The following is an 18,065-nucleotide window of genomic DNA, read 5'->3' as shown; positions in this document are numbered from 1 at the left end:
GGGGGGCTGCGGTCAGTCCCCGACGCTTCGTCCCCGCCGCTCCTTCTCGGTCCCTCTCTGTCCCTGCTCCCCGCGGGGTCCCTCCCACGGGATGCCGTCCTTCCCGAGCTGAGCCTGCGGGGGCCGCCCACAGGCAGCAGCTCCTCGAGAACCGCTCCCACGCGGCTCCGTCCCACGGGGTCCATCCCGCAGGAGCAAACCGCTCCAGCGCGGGTCCGCCGCGGGCGGCAGCTCCCTCCAGGCCCCTGCTCCTGCGGGGGCTCCTCTCCACGGGCTGCAGCTCCGGCCCGCCGGGGGCTCCTCTCCACGGGCTGCAGCCTCGTGCAGGCCCCATCCGCCCACGGCTGGCTCCTCGCGACGGCCTGAGGCTGGCTCCGAGCCGCGAGCGGACCGACCCCGAGAGCCCGACGGCCCCGGCACAGCTCTGGCTTTGGCACCGCACAACCAGGGGAGAGCGCGAACGCAGTCCCCCACTACCACAAATTATGCAGTCGAGTTTCCCGCATTTGGGGAAATCGCAGGGGTCAGCACACCCGGAGTGCAGGGGATGAGCCTCGCCCTGGGAAAACCACCTGCCTGATCATGGTGTCTCCCCTGCCAGGTAAGTATGACGCCCGCTCCCCCCCGCCGCGCCCCCACGCGCGCGCACGCACACCCAGCACACGGACGCGCGCCCCGAAACGCCCGCCCCGGGCCCGCCGGACCCGCCCCGCCCCGCCCCGCCCCGCGCGGCGCCCGCGCCCGGCCCCCGCCACGCGCCCACGCGGGGCCACGCGCGGCGCCGTGCGGTGTGGGGCTTGTCCCGTGATGCCGCGCGGCTCCGATCTGCATGGGCACGCCCCCTTATCTGCATGGGCCGCCCCCTATTTACGTGAACACGCCCCCGTGCCTCCAGGCCCCGCCCCGCCCGGCTCCCCGCGGCCCCGCCCCCGCGCCCGCGCTCCCGGGTCCCGCCGGAGCCCGGCGCTGGGGCTTGCGGCGCCCGGCGGGGCCCGTCCCCAGGTGCCCGGCCCGCGGCTCCCACAGCCCAGCGGCACGGGGCCAGCCCGGCCGGGAGGAGCGGGCCGCACGCAGGGACCGCCCGCGGGGCAGCGACGGCCTCGCCGCGGGGAGGCTGCCGCGGGTCGGGGGCTGCGCGCCCTCGGCCGCCCTGCTCTTGTCCCGGCGCTGCTGCAGAGCGGGGCAATGCGGAGCGGCAGCGAGGGGCGGCGCCGCGCGGGGCTGTCCCGGCTTCGGCTGGGGCAGAGTTAATTTCCTTCCCGGCGGCTGGTGTGGAGCCGTGCTCGGGGTTTAGGAGGAAAACCCTGCCGGTAGCACCCCGACGTGCCGGCCGTTGCAGAGCGGCGCTTGCGCAGAGCCCGGACTTTCCTCATGCAGCCCTCCCAGCGAGGAGCCCGCGGTGCACAAGGAGCAGGGAGGGGACACGGCCAGGGAAGCCCAGGGACCCCAAAGGGATGTCCCGTCCCAGAGGGCGTCCTGCTGAACAATAAATCGGGGAGCTGGCCGGGGACTGCCAATGAGTCACAGAATTATAGAATGGCTCGGGGTGAAACGGACCTTAAGATCAACTAGTTCCAACCCCCGTACTGGTCCCGGGACAGACCCCTGAGGGACACCAGTCATCACCGGCCTCCACCTGGACATGGAGCCGTTGGCCACCACTCTCTGGGTGCAGCCTTCAAGCCAATTCCTTATCCACTGAATGGTCCACCCTTCAAACCCATCTCTCTCCAATTTGGAGATCAGGATGTCGTGTGGGACCGTGTCAAAGGCCTTACAGAAGTCCAGGTAGATGACATCCATTGGTCTTCCCTTGTCAGTTGATGCAGTCGCTCCATCACAGAGGGCCGCCAGATCGGTCAGGCACAATTTGCCCTTGGTGAAGCCGTGGTGGCTGTCCCACATCACCTCCTTGTCTTGCATGTGCATTAACATTGCTTCCAGGAGGATCTGTTCCATGATCTTCCCAGGCACAGAGGTGAGGCTCACCGGTCTCTAGTTCCCCAGGTCTTCCTTTCAACCCTTTTTTAAAAGTGGGAGTGATGTTTCCTTTTTCCAGTCACCAGGGACTTCACCTGACTGCCAGGACTTTTCAAATGGGCTAGAGAGAGGCTCGGCAACTCCATCAGCCAGTTCCCTGGGGACCCTGGGAGGCATGGCATCGGGCCCCACAGACTTGTACTCGTTCAGCTTCATCAGGTGGTCTCCAACCTGCTCTTTGCTTACAGCGGGAGGGACTCGGCTCCCCCAGCCCTCATCTTCAGGTTCAGGGAAACAGAGACGTGTGAGGCCTGACTGGCGGTGAAGGCTGAGGCAAAGAAGTTGTTGAGTACCTCAGCCTTCTCCATGTCTCTCGTTACCGGTTCTCTGCCATTTATCAGCAGGGGGTACACTCTCCTTGGCCTTTCTTTGCTGGCCAATGTACCTAGAGAATCCCCTCTTGTTTTTTTTTTTTTTTTTTTTTTTTGTGTCCCTTGCCAAGCTCAGTTCCATCCGTGCCTTGACTTTCCTGATCCCATCCCTGCACATCTGGACAGCTTCCCTGTACTCATCCCTGGCCACGTGTCTCTGCTTCCCCTGCCTGTGCATTTCCTTCTCGCGCCTCAGTCTGCCCAGCAGGTTGCTGCTCAGCCATCCCAGGTGTCTGCTCTCCCTGCCTGCTTTTTCCCCGGGGATGGGGAGTTCTTGTGCTCTAAGGAAAACATCCTTGAAGAGCTGCCAGCTCTGTAAGCTGGGCATCAGGCAGCTGGTGGTGAGCAGTTCTTTTGTCCTTCACTTATTTGTATTATTACTATAATTAGTATTCTTTTTTCTTTCCCTGTTAAAGTATCTCTATCTCAACCTTGTTTTCACTCTAGCAGGGTCGTGCACAGGGGCTCGGCCAGCCGCGATCCCCCGACAGAGCTCCCGCTCCGCACGGCACGTCCTCGGCTCGGTGCGGGCCCCGGCTCGGCAGCCCCGCGGCAGCGCTCGCTCTGCCCCGCTCCGGTAGCGGCGAGTCCGGGCAGGGGCGGGCGGGCGGCGCGGGCAGGGCCGTGGGGAGCCGGAGCCCGACGGGCGAGGCCTGCGTGCTCGGGGGCGTGTCCAGGCAGATAAAGGGGCGTGTCCATGTAGATAAGGGGGCGTGCCCATGCAGATCGGAGCCGCGCGGCATCACGGGACAAGCCCCACACCGCACGGCGCCGCGCGTGGCCCCGCGTGGGCGCGTGGCGGGCGCGGGGCGCGGGCGCCGCGCGGGGCGGGGCGGGGCGGGGCGGGTCCGGCGGGCCCGGGGCGGGCGTTTCGGGGCGCGCGTCCGTGTGCTGGGTGTGCGTGCGCGCGCGTGGGGGCGCGGCGGCGGGGAGCGGGCGTCATACTTACCTGGCAGGGGAGACACCATGATCAGGCAGGTGGTTTTCCCAGGGCGAGGCTCATCCCCTGCACTCCGGGTGTGCTGACCCCTGCGATTTCCCCAAATGCGGGAAACTCGACTGCATAATTTGTGGTAGTGGGGGACTGCGTTCGCGCTCTCCCCTGGTTGTGCGGTGCCAAAGACAGAGCAGTGTTCTCTGAATGTTTTTCTGGCTATTGTCTGGTTTCTTTGAAGCTGAGTGTTGTATTTACGGGGGTTCCTGTGCTGTTTTATGTGTTGTGTTGTTTCCGCCTCCCTTCCCGCACAGAGTGCTGGTCCCTGCCTTCGGAGGCCTCGCTCCGTTTTCCGCCCGCGGTCCCGGGGCCGTGTCCGCCTCCCCCCGGCGGGCCCCGCGCCGCTTCCCCACTCGTGACCGCTCCCTCCCGGCGGCGCGGCCCAAGGCGGGCGGTCCCTGCCGGGGGAGGCGCCGCGCGCAGCCGCCTCCCCTCCTTCCAGACCCGCGTTTCCGCGCAGGCCCCGGGCCCCCTGCGCCCCCCGGGCCCCCTGCGCCCCCCGTGCCCCGCGGGCGCCCCCGGCCGCCAGGTGCTCCAGGTGCAGCGGCACCGCCCCGCCGCCGGGGGCCGTCCCGCCCCGGCCCGTCCCGCCCCGGCCCCGCCCCGGATCCTCCGCGCCGCCGCCGCCGCCGCGCTGCACGCGCCTGGCTCGGTGCCGCCGCGGCCGCCGGAGCGCACGTGGAGCCGCCATGGGCTGCCTGGTGCTGCAGGACGGGTCGGTGCTGCGCGGCCGCGCCTTCGGGGCCGGCGCCGCCGCCGCCGGGGAAGTCGGTGAGTGCGGCCGGGCCGGGGCCGCGCTCCGCTCCCCTCCCGGCGGGGGCTGCCCAGCCCGGGAGCGGGGCCGGTGGGCGCCCGGGGCCGTCCCGTCCCGTCCCGCACTGCTCCCGCCTCCCCCGGCGGCGGCGGCCCCGGCCGAGGGGCGCCGGGGCCGGGCCGGGGCTCGCGGGACGTGGGGGCACGCGTGGGGGCGCGGCGCGGTGCCGCGGGGGGGCCGGGACCGGCCGGGACCCGCCGCCACGGCTCGGGCTCTGCTGTCCCCGCAGTGTTCCAGACCGGCGTGGTGGGCTACCCCGAGGCGCTGACCGACCCCTCGTACCGGGCCCAGATCCTGGTGCTAACCTACCCGCTCGTCGGCAACTACGGCGTGCCCCGCGACGAGGCCGACCCCTTCGGGCTGAGCCGGGTGAGGGCACGGCCGCCTCCCGGGGCGCTTCCAGCGCCGCTGCCAAACTTCGCCGCCCGCGGGCACGCGTTAGGGCGCGGCGGCACGTGGCGGGCGGAGGTTGTTCCGCGATGCTGTGGGCACCCAGCGCCGGGCAGGGAGCGGGACCGGGAGCTGCAGCACCCCTGTGCTCCGGGACCGAGGCGCTGCGGGGCTGGGTGCCGCTTCTTGGGGTGACTCCGGGTGCGGGGCGGGGGTCTCTGCCCCTGGAGCCGGGGGGCAGAGCAGCTCAAGGCCCCCGGGCCCCTCCCAGCCACTCGGCCGCCCCTGCCCCCAGGACAGAGTCCAGGCCTCGCTGCAGCAGCTCCGTGTCCACCTCAGGCCCCGCTGCGCTGCCCCTGGGCCCCCTCCTGTGCTGCTGGGTCAGGCGTCCCCAGCCTCACTCACACTGCTGGCAGTTCTTGCCGTGCTGGGGACGCGTGGGTCCGTCCCTGCTGTGGCTCTGTTAGGCTCTGCTCCCGGGGTCCAGAGCCCCCATGCTGCAGGGTGGGATGCGCTGGCTTGTTTGGGGCTGGGGGTGGTGGTGCTGTCCCACAGCACATCTGCCCTGTGCTGAGGGGTCCCACGGCTGTGTTGGCCTCCAGGCCCGGGGCTGTGGTCCAGCAGCACTTGCCACACCAAGCTTTGACCTTACTGGTCTGGGTGTGGGGCGAGACAGGGATGATGCCAGCCCTGCCAGGGTGTTCTGGCCACGTGGCTGGGGCTGGGGGGCCCTATCCCTTAGGGCTCCCACAGCCCTGGGCTGTAGCTGTCCCACGGTGCCCCATGAGATGGCCAGGCTGGGCACCCACGGGGTGCAGGGGAGCTCTCATGGGTTGATGGCCGTGATCCCGGCCATGCTCACACTCTGCTCCTGCAGTGGTTCGAGTCCAGCAAGATCCATGTGGCTGCCTTGGTGGTGGGCGAGTGCTCGGAGACCCCTAGCCACTGGAGCGCGTCCCGCTCCCTCGACCAGTGGCTCAAGGAGCAGAACATCCCTGGTCTGGCAGGTGGGGCTGGGGGCTGCAGGGTCGGGTGCAGGGGTAGGGGTGGAGCTGGGGTGCACCTAGGGTGCTGGGGCAGTGAGTTTGGGACCAGACCTGTCTCTGCATTGGGATTTGCTCCCCAGGGCTCCACCCAGGGTTGGGGTGGTGAAGATGCTGGAGAATGGGGTCCTGCCTGGGGTGGGATGGGGCCGCACAGCCGTGTCTCATGGCCCTTCTGCAGGGGTGGATACTCGGGCCCTAACAAAGAAGATCCGTGAGAAGGGGACGCTGCTGGGGAAGCTGGTGCCAGATGAGACCCTCGAGAAGAGCCTCCCCTTTGAGGACCCCAACAAGCGGCATCTCGTGCAGGAGGTGTCACTGAAGGTATGGCCAGGGGCACAGGTGTGAATGGTCGGGGGGATCCGGGTGCCTGGTGCTGAGCTAGGGCTGCAGGGCTCCTTGCAGCAGAGGGCCAGCCCCAGGCTGGAGGGGGCCTGGGGCGATCGTCTGGTCCCCGCACTCACCTTCCCTGCAGACACCCCGCGTGTTCAACCCGGGCGGATCCCTGCGGATCACCGCAGTCGACTGCGGCCTCAAGTACAACCAGGTCCGGTGCCTGTGTGAGCGGGGGGCGGCCGTCACCGTGGTTCCCTGGGACCATCCCCTGGACACTGCAGGTGGGGTGGGCCTGGCCAGGGGCTCCCAGGGCCCTGCAAAGGGGAGGGTGGGATCTGGAGCAGGGGTTGTCTCCTTGGCTAGTGCCAGGGGCCTTGGGGAACCACATCCTGCCCCGTGACAGGGAGTTTGGGCACCTCAGCATCACCATACCCTGAGGTCATGGGGGACAGTGGATTTTTGGGGGGGGCTGCAATGGGATCCTGCAGGAGACATGGTGGGGTGTCGGGCTGGGACATCATGATTGTGAGTGGGGTGGTGGTCTGTGGGTTCAGGATACCTCTGCGCAACCCTCTGGGAGTTGGTGAGGTTGTGCACTTGAGCTGCATCTCTGTTGGGCTGCTGGGTAGGGCTTGGGGCGATCCCTCTGTGACCCACAGGGGTTGGTGTCCCCTCTGTGACTCTGCTTCTGTCTGGGTACAGATTTCGATGGGCTCTTCATCAGCAACGGCCCCGGGGACCCGCAGCTCTGCCAGCAGACAGTGGCCAGCCTGCGCAGCGTGCTGGGGGCCCCCCAGCCCAAGCCCATCTTCGGGGTCTGCCTGGGGCACCAGCTGATCGCCTTGGCCATTGGCGCCCGCACCTACAAGATGAAGTGAGAGGGGTTTGGGGGTGGGCAGGCAGCCGGCGCAGGGTCCTGGCTGCCTGGGGGTGCCTGACACCCCGTGTCCCCGCTCCAGGTATGGGAACCGTGGGCACAACCAGCCCTGCCTGCACGAGGACACGCAGCGCTGCTTCATCACGGCGCAGAACCACGGCTTCGCAGTGGAGGCAGGCAGCCTGCCGCCCGGCTGGGCCCCGCTCTTCACCAACGCCAACGACCGCTCCAACGAGGGCCTCGTGCACGAGCACAAGCCCTTCTTCAGGTGGGCGCGGGGTGGGAGCGGGGGATGGCCCCTGTGTGGGGCTGGGGTGCAGGTGCCTGACCTCCCCCCTGCAGTGTCCAGTTCCACCCTGAGCACCGCGCCGGCCCCACAGACCTGGAGGGACTCTTTGATGTCTTCGTGGAGGCAGCACAGGACCTGCAGCGGGGGGATGGCAGTGCCAAAACAGGTGGGCGTGGGGCACGAGGGTGCCGCCGAGCCCCCCGCGCCTGGGGCCGTGCTGCACAAGGGGTGCTGTGCTGGGGGCTGTGGGGCAGAGGTGGATGCTAGGGCTGGGGCCGTGTGTGGGGTCTGTGGGGCTGCTTGTGGGGTCTGAGGCTGGGGCCAGGGGCAGAGGGGCTGCGGGCCGTGACTGTGGTGAGCGGGGCTGTGGGGCTGGGGCCGTGCCTTGGGGGTGCAGCGTCGCTGGGCTCACGGCACCCCCTGTCCTGTCCCCTGCAGTGCGGCAGCGCCTGCAGGACTGGCTGGCTTACAGCGAGGCGCCGGCCGCGGGGCAGGAGCCGGCCCGGCCCCGCAAGGTGCTGATCCTGGGCTCCGGTGGCCTCTCCATCGGGCAGGCGGGCGAGTTTGACTACTCGGGGTCGCAGGTGAGTGCCCCGGGGACAGGGTAGGCATGGGGCGGCGGGCCCAGGCCGTGAGCTCTGAGCCTGCCGCTCCCCCAGGCCATCAAAGCCCTGAAGGAGGAGAACATCCAAACGGTGCTGATCAACCCCAACATCGCCACGGTGCAGACCTCCAAGGGGCTGGCAGACAAGGTGTACTTCCTGCCCATCACCCCCGAATACGTCACCCAGGTGAGCATTGCGGGGCTGGTGGGCATGGGGACGGGGAGCCGGGGGTCTGCCGGGGGGTGCCTGGGGGTCTCTGGGTGGTGGAGCGCCGCCTGGGGGGGCGGGCATCAGGGCAACGGAGCTGGAGGGTGCAGCCCCACTGAATGGGCACTGCACCCCCCAGGTGATCCGGAATGAGCGCCCCGATGGGGTGCTGCTGACTTTCGGGGGGCAGACGGCCCTCAACTGCGGCGTGGAGCTCACCAAGGCTGGGGTGCTGGAGCGGTACCGCGTGCGGGTGCTGGGCACCCCCGTCGCCTCCATCGAGATGACGGAGGATCGCAAAGTCTTCGTAGAAAAGATGGAGGAGATCGGGGAGCACGTGGCGCCCAGCGAGGCTGCTGCCTCCCTGGAGCAGGTCTGGGGGTGCGGTGCGGGCGGTCACGGGAAAGGATGGAGCCGGGGGGGCAGGATGGGGGTCAGCCCCGGGCAGGGTGCTGACCCCCGGCGTTGATCTCGCTGCCCTCCCCAGGCACAGGCAGCGGCCGAGCGGCTCGGGTACCCGGTGCTGGTGCGCTCCGCGTATGCCCTCGGGGGCCTGGGCTCCGGCTTCGCCAGCAGCCGGGAGGAGCTGGTGGCACTGGTGAGCCAGGCCTTCACCCACACCTCCCAGGTCCTGGTGGACAAGTCCCTGAAGGGCTGGAAGGAGATCGAGTATGAGGTGGTGCGGGACGCCTACAACAACTGCGTCACGGTATGAGACAGGGCCGGGGAGCCCCCTGCCCCCGGGGGGGTTGTGGAGGGGTGGGTGCTGCAGGGCGTGTAGGAATGGGCTCCCTGCTGCGCCCCGGCCCTGGGGGGCTCCCGGCCCCTTTCCTGATGTCGGCACGGCTGCTGCCCAGCACGACGGGTGCCCTGCTGTGCTCTGGTGCACTGCGGTGTCGCAGGGGCTGGTGTTCAAGTCCTGGCTGTGCAGGGAGCCCCCCATGGTCCCCGGGGGATGGGGGTCAGGTGGGACCGTTCTGGGGCTCAGCAGAGCAGTGGGGTGGGAGCACAAATGGGGCTGTTGGGGCCACCCGCATTGACCCCCTGCTGCCAGGTGTGCAACATGGAGAACCTGGATCCCCTGGGGATCCACACGGGCGAGTCCATCGTGGTGGCGCCCAGTCAGACCCTCAACGACACCGAGTACTTCATGCTGCGGCGCACGGCTGTGAAGGTGGTGCAGCACCTGGGCATCGTGGGCGAGTGCAACATCCAGTTTGCCCTGAACCCCGAGTCGGAGCAGGTGAGCACAGCCCCCCTGCATGCCTCGTCCCCGAGTCCGCCGGGACGGCCCTGGGGGAGCCCGGCTTGGGGTCCTGCCCACGCCGTGCCACGGGGCTGAGCCTCACCTTGCTGCCCTTGGGCCCCACCGTGTCGGCCACTTGCCTGGCTCCGCACCGGTCTTCTCCTGGTGCTGTGTGGTCCTTGGGCGGTCTCTGCCCCGTGGCAGTCGCTGCCCTCCCGTCTGAGCTCCGTGGTCTCCCATCCCAGCTGAGCTGCGGATGGGGGGACTGCGAGGGGCCCATCCCGCACTCAGCCCCCCTGCCTGCTCCTTGCAGTACTACATCATCGAGGTGAACGCCCGGCTCTCCCGCAGCTCTGCCCTGGCCAGCAAGGCCACCGGCTACCCCCTGGCTTACGTGGCTGCCAAGCTGGCCCTGGGCATCCCCCTGCCTGTCCTCAGGTAACAGCGTCGCTGCTGGGGGCCGGGTGCAGACCTCGGATGTCCTGAGGGCGCTGCCTGCAGGCCCCTGACACCATCCCCTCCCCTCCCATCCCCAGAAACTCCGTCACAAACTCCACCACTGCCAACTTCGAGCCCAGCCTGGACTACTGCGTGGTGAAGATCCCGCGCTGGGATCTCAGCAAATTCCTGCGCGTCAGCACCAAGATCGGCAGCTCCATGAAGAGCGTGGGTGAGCACGGCGGGGCCGGCAGCGCGGGGCGGCGCGTGTGGGTCCAGGCTGCTCACAGCTCCCTCCGCAGGGGAGGTGATGGCCATCGGCAGGAACTTTGAGGAGGCTTTCCAGAAGGCGCTGAGGATGGTGGACGAGAACTGCGTGGGCTTTGACCACACTGTGAAACCAGCCTCGGATGTGGTGAGTGCTGGGGTCAACGGGGCGGAAAGGCTGGTGGGTCAGTCGGGGGGGCTGCGCTGCCGGCCAGGCCCCCCCAGCCCCACTCACCCCTGAATCCTGCCAGGAGCTGGAGACGCCCACAGACAAGCGGATCTTTGTGCTGGCCGCTGCGCTGCGGGCTGGCTACTCCATTGAGCGCCTCTACGAGCTGACCAAGATCGACCGCTGGTTCCTGCACAAGATGAAGAACATCACAGACCACGCGGTGCTGCTGGAGGCGTACCGTGAGGAGCAGAGCACCATGCCACCCGCTGTGCTCCAGCGCGCCAAGCAGCTGGGCTTCTCCGACAAGCAGGTGGCCTTGGCGGTGCTCAGGTGAGGTGCTCAGGGGGCAGCCCCCGGCTCTGCTGCTGGTGCCAGTCTGCAGCCTGGCTCTCACCCTGCCCCTTGCAGCACCGAGCTGGCCGTACGGAAGATGCGGCACGACCTGAAGATCCTGCCGGTGGTGAAGCAGATCGATACCGTGGCGGCCGAGTGGCCAGCCCAAACCAACTACCTGTACCTGACCTACAATGGCACCGAGCACGACCTGGCCTTCCGCGAGCCCCACGTCATGGTCATCGGCTCCGGCGTCTACCGCATCGGCAGCAGCGTCGAGTTCGACTGGTGTGCCGTGGGCTGCATCCAGGAGCTCCGCAAGGTTGGCTGGGCCCCAGCGCCCCACGGGCCTGGTGGTGTGGGCGTCTCTGGGCAGGTGGTGGGAAACGTGGTCAGAGGATGGGGCTGGGGGTGCCCTCGGCTTCACCTCGTCTGTCTACCCCGGCAGATGGGTTTCAAGACGATCATGGTGAACTACAACCCTGAGACAGTGAGCACTGACTACGACATGTGTGACCGCCTCTACTTTGACGAGATCTCCTTTGAGGTGAGCAGGCTGGGGCCCTGCCCGCTGTGGGGCTGGGGTGGGGGTGTCCCGGGCCCTGCCCTCTGCGGGGCCAGTGGGGATGGGGGCCACCGCGGCCCCTTCCCAGCCAGCCCCCTGCCCCACGTGCAGGTGGTGATGGACATCTACGAGCTGGAGAACCCCGAGGGCGTGATCCTGTCTATGGGGGGGCAGCTGCCCAACAACATCGCCATGGCCCTGCACCGGCAGCAGTGCCGCATCCTGGGCACCTCCCCAGAGGCCATTGACTCAGCCGAGAACCGCTTCAAGTTCTCCCGCCTGCTCGACACCATCGGCATCAGCCAGCCCCTCTGGAAGGAGCTCTCTGACATGGAGGTGGGGGCGGTGGGGGTGACGGGCTGCCCGAGGGGACAGGCCCTGGGCATGCCCGCTGAGGGTGCCTGCCTCTCCCGCAGTCGGCCAAGCACTTCTGCGGCAAGGTGGGCTACCCCTGCGTCGTGCGGCCCTCCTACGTGCTGAGTGGCGCGGCCATGAACGTGGCCTACTCGGACAGCGACCTGGAGAAGTTCCTGAGCAACGCGGTGGCCGTGTCCAAGGAGCAGCCCGTTGTCATCTCCAAGTTCATCCAGGAGGCCAAGGTTGGCCAGGGCTCCTGCAGCCTGGGGATGGCTGCTGCGCCTCCAGAGCTCAGTCCTTCCTTGGTGCCTTGCTGGGCGGTGACCGTGTGCCTGCTCGCAGGAGATTGACGTGGACGCGGTGGCCTGTGACGGTGTGGTGGTGGCCATCGCCATCTCGGAGCACGTGGAGAATGCCGGGGTGCATTCAGGCGATGCCACTCTGGTGACGCCCCCTCAGGACATCACCCCCAAGACGCTGGAGCGCATCAAGGCAATCGTCCATGCCATCGGGCAGGAGCTGCAGGTCACCGGGCCCTTCAACCTGCAGCTCATTGCCAAGGTACCTCCAACGGGGAGGACGAGGCCGTGCCGGGGAGGGGTGCCGCGAGGACCCCTGCGGCCCCAGGATGCCCCTCGCACCTGTCCCCTCTCCGCAGGACGACCAGTTGAAGGTGATCGAGTGCAACGTGCGCGTGTCCCGCTCCTTTCCCTTCGTCTCCAAGACCCTGGGGGTGGACCTGGTGGCTCTGGCCAGCCAGGTGATCATGGGCGAGGACGTGGAGCCTGTGGGGCTCATGACAGGCACGGGCATCGTTGGCGTCAAGGTGAGTGGGGACCGGGGCTGGGGCTGGGGGCCGCGTGCGGGTGGTCCCTGAGCCCTGCTGCCCCCAGGTGCCCCAGTTCTCCTTCTCACGCCTGGCGGGTGCGGATGTGGTGCTGGGCGTGGAGATGACAAGCACGGGCGAGGTGGCCTGCTTCGGGGAGAACCGCTGCGAGGCCTACCTGAAGGCCATGCTCAGCACCGGCTTCAAGATCCCCAAGAAGAACATCCTGCTGACCATCGGCAGCTACAAGGTGTGTGGGGCTGGGGCTGGCGGGGCCTGGGGCTGGGGCTGCGGGGCTGGGGCTGGCGGGGCCTGGTCCCCCCCCCGGTGCCCTGACCAGCTGCGGTGGTGCTGCAGAACAAGAGCGAGCTGCTGCCCACGGTGCGGACCCTGGAGAGCCTCGGCTACAACCTGTACGCCAGCCTTGGCACGGCCGACTTCTACACTGAGCACGGCATCAAGGTGGGGGCTCGGGGCCCGGCAGGGGGGGCTGGGGGCGGCGCAGGGCTGTGACCGGGTGCTGCGGGCAGGTGATGGCGGTGGACTGGCACTTCGAGGAGGCAGACGGCAGCGAGGCCGGCGCCCGTGAGACCCAGCGCAGCATCCTGGACTACCTGGCCGAGAACCACTTTGAGATGGTCATCAACCTCTCCATGCGCAACTCGGGGGGGGCGGCGTCTTTCCTCCTTTGTCACCAAGGGGTACCGCACCCGGCGCCTGGCCGTCGACTACTCGGTGCCACTGATCATCGACATCAAGTGCACCAAGCTCTTTGTGGAGGTGGGACCGGGCACGAGCTGGGGACGGGTGAGGCAGGGGGGTGCCAGGGGTCCTGCAGGGTTGGCGACGTACGTGGGCTCTGCTACGGGTGGGAGGGCGGCTTCTGGGCTGGGGCTCGGGTAGGTGCCCTTGTCCTTGCCCTGTTTTGAGCCTTGTCCACACATACCCCTGGAGGACACATCTAACCTGGCAGCTGCTGCTCCCACAGGCACTGGGCCAGATTGGGGCCGCCCCCCCACTCAAGATGCACGTGGACTGCATGACGTCCCAGAAACTCATCCGCCTGCCGGGTAGGTGGGGCTGGGGGCTCTGGGGGCAGCACGGGGCCAGGGGAGTACCCGGGGCAGCCCTGGGGACAGGGGTGTTCCTGTCTGCTGCTGGCGTCCCCTGCATCGGCCGTGTCCCTGCGCACCGGCCCCTGCCCAGGGCCACTGCTGCTGATGCTGTCCCGCTCCCCAGGGCTGATCGATGTCCACGTGCACCTCCGTGAGCCGGGTGGCACCCACAAGGAGGACTTTGCCTCGGGCACAGCAGCTGCCTTGGCCGGGGGCGTCACTATGGTGTGTGCCATGCCCAACACCAGCCCTGCCATCACCGATGCCACCTCCTTTGCCCTGGCGCAGAAGGTAAGGAGATGGCGCTGCTGCGGCCCCCACCGCCATCCCCTCGTCGTGCGCTGCTGGAGCTGGCGAGGGGGGGCAGCCCCTGCCCGGCACCAGCTACATCCCACTGCCTGCAGCTGGCTGAGGCTGGGGCGCGCTGCGACTTCGCCCTCTTCCTGGGTGCTTCCTCGGACAATGCCAGCTCGCTGGGACCCCTGGCCGGGGCGGCTGCTGGGCTCAAGCTGTACCTGAACGACACCTTCTCCAGCCTGCGGATAGATGACGTGTCGCTGTGGATGGAGGTGAGCAGCTGCAGCGGGGGCTGGCGGGGGCCTGGCGAGGGCCCCTGGTGCCCACCAGCCCCATCTCCCCCAGCACTTCGAGCAGTGGCCGCGGCACCTGCCCATCGTGGCCCACGCAGAGAGGCAGACGGTGGCCGCTGTCCTGATGGTGGCCCAGCTGCACCAGCGCCCCGTGCACATCTGCCACGTGGCCCGCCGGGAGGAGGTGAGCAGAGGGCCCCGGGGTCCCCTCAGAGCAGCCCTCGGTGCTGGGGCACGTGGCGGGGGGGGCCGCAGAGCTGCCCTCACCGTGGCTCCCCCAGATCCTCCTCATCAAGGCGGCCAAGCAGAAGGGGGTCCCGGTGACGTGCGAGGTGGCCCCGCACCACCTCTTCCTGTGCCGGGATGACCTGGGGCGCCTCGGGGCGGGCTGCGGGTCCGTGCGGCCGGCGCTGGGCACCCAGCAGGACGTGGAGGCGCTCTGGGAGAACATGGACACCATCGACTGCTTCGCCACGGACCACGGTTAGCCCTGAGGGACCGGGGACGTGGGGTGGGGGCGGCAGTGGGTCTTCATGGGGCCAGGCATCGCAGCCCCGTCCCGCGCTGACCGGCCCCGTCTCGCAGCCCCGCACACGCTGGAGGAGAAGCAGGGGATGGAGCCACCCCCCGGCTACCCAGGCCTGGAGACCATGCTGCCGCTGCTGCTGACGGCCGTGTCCGAGGGGCGCCTCACTGTGGAGGACATTGTCCAGCGCCTCTACGAGAACCCCCGCAAGATCTTTGGGCTGCCGGCGCAGGAGGACACCTACGTGGAGGTGGGTCCCTGCCCCGCTGCCCGCCCCGGGTCTGGCCCCAGCACCTCTGATGTGTTCTCCCGGCAGGTGGACCTGGAGCAGGAGTGGGTCATCCCCAAACGCACGGCCTTCTCCAAGGCCCGCTGGACGCCCTTCGAGGGCATGAAGGTGAAGGGGACGGTGCGAAGGGTGGTGCTGCGTGGGGAAGTCGCCTACATCGACGGGCAGGTGAGGCCCTCGCGCTGGTCCTCGGTGCTGCTCCCCTGCACCTGGGGGGGTCACCGAGCACCGGCCCCTCACCCGCTGTGGCTGCAGGTGCTGGTGCCCCCTGGCTACGGGCAGGACGTGAGGAAATGGCCCATGGGAGCCGTGCCCGTGCCACACATGGCCCCCGCCAAGGAGAGCGTGAAGGTACGGTGCGCAGCAGGCTGGGAGGGGCAGGCCCTGCCCGGCCCCGGCTCCAGCTCGGCCTCTCCCCGCAGACCCCCGAGCGGCCCAGGCACGCAGGGGCAGGCGAGACGCTGCGCGGCCGAGCCTCCAGCCCCCGCCGGGCCGGCCCCGTGGGCGAGGGGCGCTTCCACCTCCCGCCCCGCATCCACCGCGCCTCCGACCCCGGGCTGCCAGGTGAGGGGAGCGGCGCGGCGGGCAGGGGGGCGGCGGGGCAGCGAGCGAGCCGCCGTGTTGGGGCCGGGGCCGCGGCCAGGTGCCCCGCTGATGCCTGCCCTTGTGTCCCGTTCAGCGTTCCGGAGGCTGGGAGCCACGCACCGCCCGGGCGCCCGAGGCACCGGTAATGTTGGGGGGGGACTCACTCAGACAATGAGACGCGGCCGCGCTAATGGCACTAACCGCAGCCGATGAGTGCATCCCCTCCCCCAGGTGCCGCGCCGGCCCCGGGCTGCCTGTGCTGCCCCGGCACGGCCCTGTCTCTCGCCCCGTGGTGGGGCCGGGTCCCTGGGACGGGGCACGGCGGTGCCCGCCTGCTCCCCTCCTGCCCCGGCCCCAGCCCGCGCGGCACCTCGGGGACCCCACGCTTGCCAGTGTGATTGGGGCTGCGTCCGATTGGGGTCCGTGGGGGGCGCGTGTGGGGCGCAGCGCTGGGGTTTGGCCTCACGTCTCAGGGCAGCCACCACCCTGGTGTTGGGCCCGTGGCGCCTTCACCCGGTGCTGCTGAGGACGGCAGTGAGGGTGCCAGGAGCACCACGCCGTGCTGGAAGCATCCCCGCAGAGCAGGGCAGGGCTGCCACAGCCCGCCGCCCTCTAACGCTGCTGTTCCCCTCTCCCGCCCCAGCTGAGGACGCCCGAGAAAAGGCCGGCAGGAAGGCGGCGGAGGCAGGTGAGTGCTGGGGGGGAAGCGGGGGGGTCGGGGACACCCGGCAGTGGGGGGCTATGGAGGGTGCAGCGTGGCCGCCCGCGTGGGCTGACCGCTTGCTCCTGGTGCCGCAGATGCAGCTGCGATCCAGGACAGCCACGTGTACCCCCCGGGACCCTTCCCGCGCCAGGCGTCCCCCCAGGGTGCTCCCCACTTCCAGACCTCCCCGCTGCTGCACCCCCTCGTTGGGCAGCACATCCTCTCCGTCCGGCAGTTCTCCAAGGAGCAGGTGCCCAGGCTGGGGGCGGGTGCTGGTGCTGCGGGGCCGTGGGCACCTGCATGGGCGTGGGGGGGGTTCGGTGCCACGGAGTGTGCCCTGCCCACCCCCGCTGAGCCCCGTCTCCTCGCAGATGTCGCATCTCTTCAACGTGGCGCACACCCTGCGCATGCTGGTGCAGAAGGAGCGGAGCCTGGACATCCTCAAGGTGAGCTGGGAGCAGGGCCGTGGGTGCCCCGCGCCCCCCCCGCCGCGCTCCCCGTGCTGACACCGCGGCCCCGCAGGGCAAGGTGATGGCGTCCATGTTCTACGAGGCGAGCACCCGGACCAGCAGCTCCTTCGCGGCAGCCATGTGCCGCCTGGGCGGCTCCGTCGTGTCCTTCTCCGAGGCCACGTCCTCGGTGCAGAAGGGCGAGTCGCTGGCGGACTCGGTGCAGACCATGTGCTGCTACGCCGACGTGCTGGTGCTGCGGCACCCCCAGCCGGGCGCTGTCGAGGTGAGCGGGCCTGGGGGGGCGGCGGGGCCCTGTCCTGCCCCCATGGCCGGGGCTGTGCCCTGCTCTGTGGGGCAGGGCCGTGCCGTGTTCCCCGCTGGGTGCAGGGGCAGGTCCTCAGCCTTGCCTGTGCCCCAGCTGGCTGCCAAGCACTGCCGCAAGCCCGTGATCAACGCCGGGGACGGGGTGGGGGAGCACCCCACGCAGGCGCTGCTGGACATCTTCACCATCCGCGAGGAGCTGGGCACCGTCAACGGCATGACGGTGAGGCGCCGCGGGACGGGGGGGGCACGGGCCCTGCGGCGCCGTGGGTCGTGCTGACCGCTCCCCGCAGATCACCATGGTGGGCGACCTGAAGCACGGGCGCACGGTGCACTCCCTGGCCCGCCTGCTCACCCAGTACCGCGTCAACCTGCGCTACGTGACGCCCCCCAGCCTCCGTATGCCAGCCGACATCACTGCCTTTGTGGCCTCCAAGGGCATCAAGCAGGTGAGGAACGGGGTGCGGTGGGGCCGGGGGGTGCGCCCCCTCCCAGCCCCGCTGACGGCGCTGCCCCCAGGAGGAGTTCGGGAGCATCGAGGAGGCGCTGCCGGACACCGACGTGCTCTACGTGACCCGCATCCAGAAGGAGCGCTTCGAGTCCGCCGAGGAGTACGAGGCCGTGAGTGTGGGGCCGGGGGTGGCCGGGGCTGTGCCTGGGCGCGGGGCTGGTGCTGAGGGCTGCCCCCGCAGTGCTTCGGGCAGTTCGTCCTGACGCCGCACAGCATGACCAGGGCCAAGGAGAAGATGGTGGTGATGCACCCGCTGCCGCGCGTCAACGAGATCAGGTGCGGCCGGGGGGCAACGGGGGGGTCTTGGGGCCGGGGAGCGCCGGGGGGTCTTGGGGCTGGGGGCGTTGGGGTGGGGCCGGGCGGTGTCGGGCTGAGGCCATGGGGGCTCGGGGCAAGGGGCTGGGGGTGCGGCCGGGGCCGGGGCGGACCCGGGGGCGTCCCGGGGATGTCCTGAGGATGAGGGGCCGGGCCCGGGGGGGTCTCGGGGGGCTCTCGGGGCCGGGGCCGGGAGGGGGCCGGTGGGGGCCGGTGGGGGCCGGTGGTGTTGGGGCGGGCTCGGGCGGGCCGGGATCTGGGGGGGTGGGGGAGGGGCTCTGGGGGGGAACGATTTTGGGGGCGCCGCCGGGCTCCCGGTCCGGCTCCCGGTGGTGACGTCACTTCCGCAGCGTGGAGGTGGACTCGGACCCGCGCGCCGCGTACTTCCGGCAGGCGGAGCAGGGGATGTACGTGCGCATGGCGCTGCTGGCCACCGTGCTGGGCCGCTACTGACGTCAATAAACCCCGCCCCCGCCGCTGACTCCGCC

General features: G+C 69.6%; 1 protein-coding gene and 2 non-coding genes across 3 annotated transcripts; 2 read left to right on the top strand and 1 right to left on the bottom strand.

Annotated features, from left to right (window-relative positions):
* Positions 1 to 445: 445 nt before the first annotated feature.
* Positions 446 to 609, bottom strand: LOC121068840. Its single transcript, XR_005819104.1, has one exon. It is a non-coding gene; the product is annotated as a U1 spliceosomal RNA (small nuclear RNA).
* A 2,743-nt stretch (positions 610 to 3,352) lies between these two features.
* LOC121068866 lies at positions 3,353 to 3,516 on the top strand. The gene has a single exon (XR_005819126.1). It is a non-coding gene; the product is annotated as a U1 spliceosomal RNA (small nuclear RNA).
* A 505-nt stretch (positions 3,517 to 4,021) lies between these two features.
* Positions 4,022 to 18,055, top strand: CAD (carbamoyl-phosphate synthetase 2, aspartate transcarbamylase, and dihydroorotase). Its single transcript, XM_040552146.1, is given in 45 exon segments — positions 4,022 to 4,176; positions 4,449 to 4,588; positions 5,487 to 5,616; positions 5,834 to 5,976; positions 6,128 to 6,269; positions 6,691 to 6,862; positions 6,948 to 7,133; positions 7,208 to 7,320; positions 7,593 to 7,738; positions 7,814 to 7,945; positions 8,106 to 8,339; positions 8,454 to 8,675; positions 9,021 to 9,209; positions 9,526 to 9,650; positions 9,749 to 9,882; positions 9,953 to 10,065; positions 10,169 to 10,419; positions 10,498 to 10,744; positions 10,871 to 10,969; positions 11,099 to 11,323; positions 11,404 to 11,586; positions 11,687 to 11,905; positions 12,003 to 12,170; positions 12,238 to 12,420; positions 12,528 to 12,632; positions 12,701 to 12,835; positions 12,837 to 12,950; positions 13,159 to 13,240; positions 13,410 to 13,576; positions 13,690 to 13,854; positions 13,928 to 14,059; positions 14,157 to 14,358; positions 14,461 to 14,651; positions 14,718 to 14,858; positions 14,946 to 15,041; positions 15,113 to 15,254; positions 15,919 to 15,963; positions 16,074 to 16,228; positions 16,350 to 16,424; positions 16,501 to 16,713; positions 16,849 to 16,974; positions 17,045 to 17,200; positions 17,271 to 17,372; positions 17,444 to 17,538; positions 17,928 to 18,055. Coding segments are annotated over 45 exon segments (6,720 nt in total). The 5' UTR covers positions 4,022 to 4,094; the 3' UTR covers positions 18,031 to 18,055.
* Positions 18,056 to 18,065: the final 10 nt, after the last annotated feature.

This window comes from Cygnus olor, chromosome 3 (genome assembly GCF_009769625.2).
Source record: "Cygnus olor isolate bCygOlo1 chromosome 3, bCygOlo1.pri.v2, whole genome shotgun sequence".
Lineage (NCBI taxonomy): Eukaryota > Metazoa > Chordata > Aves > Anseriformes > Anatidae > Cygnus > Cygnus olor.
This window is presented reverse-complemented; position numbering and strand designations above follow the sequence as displayed.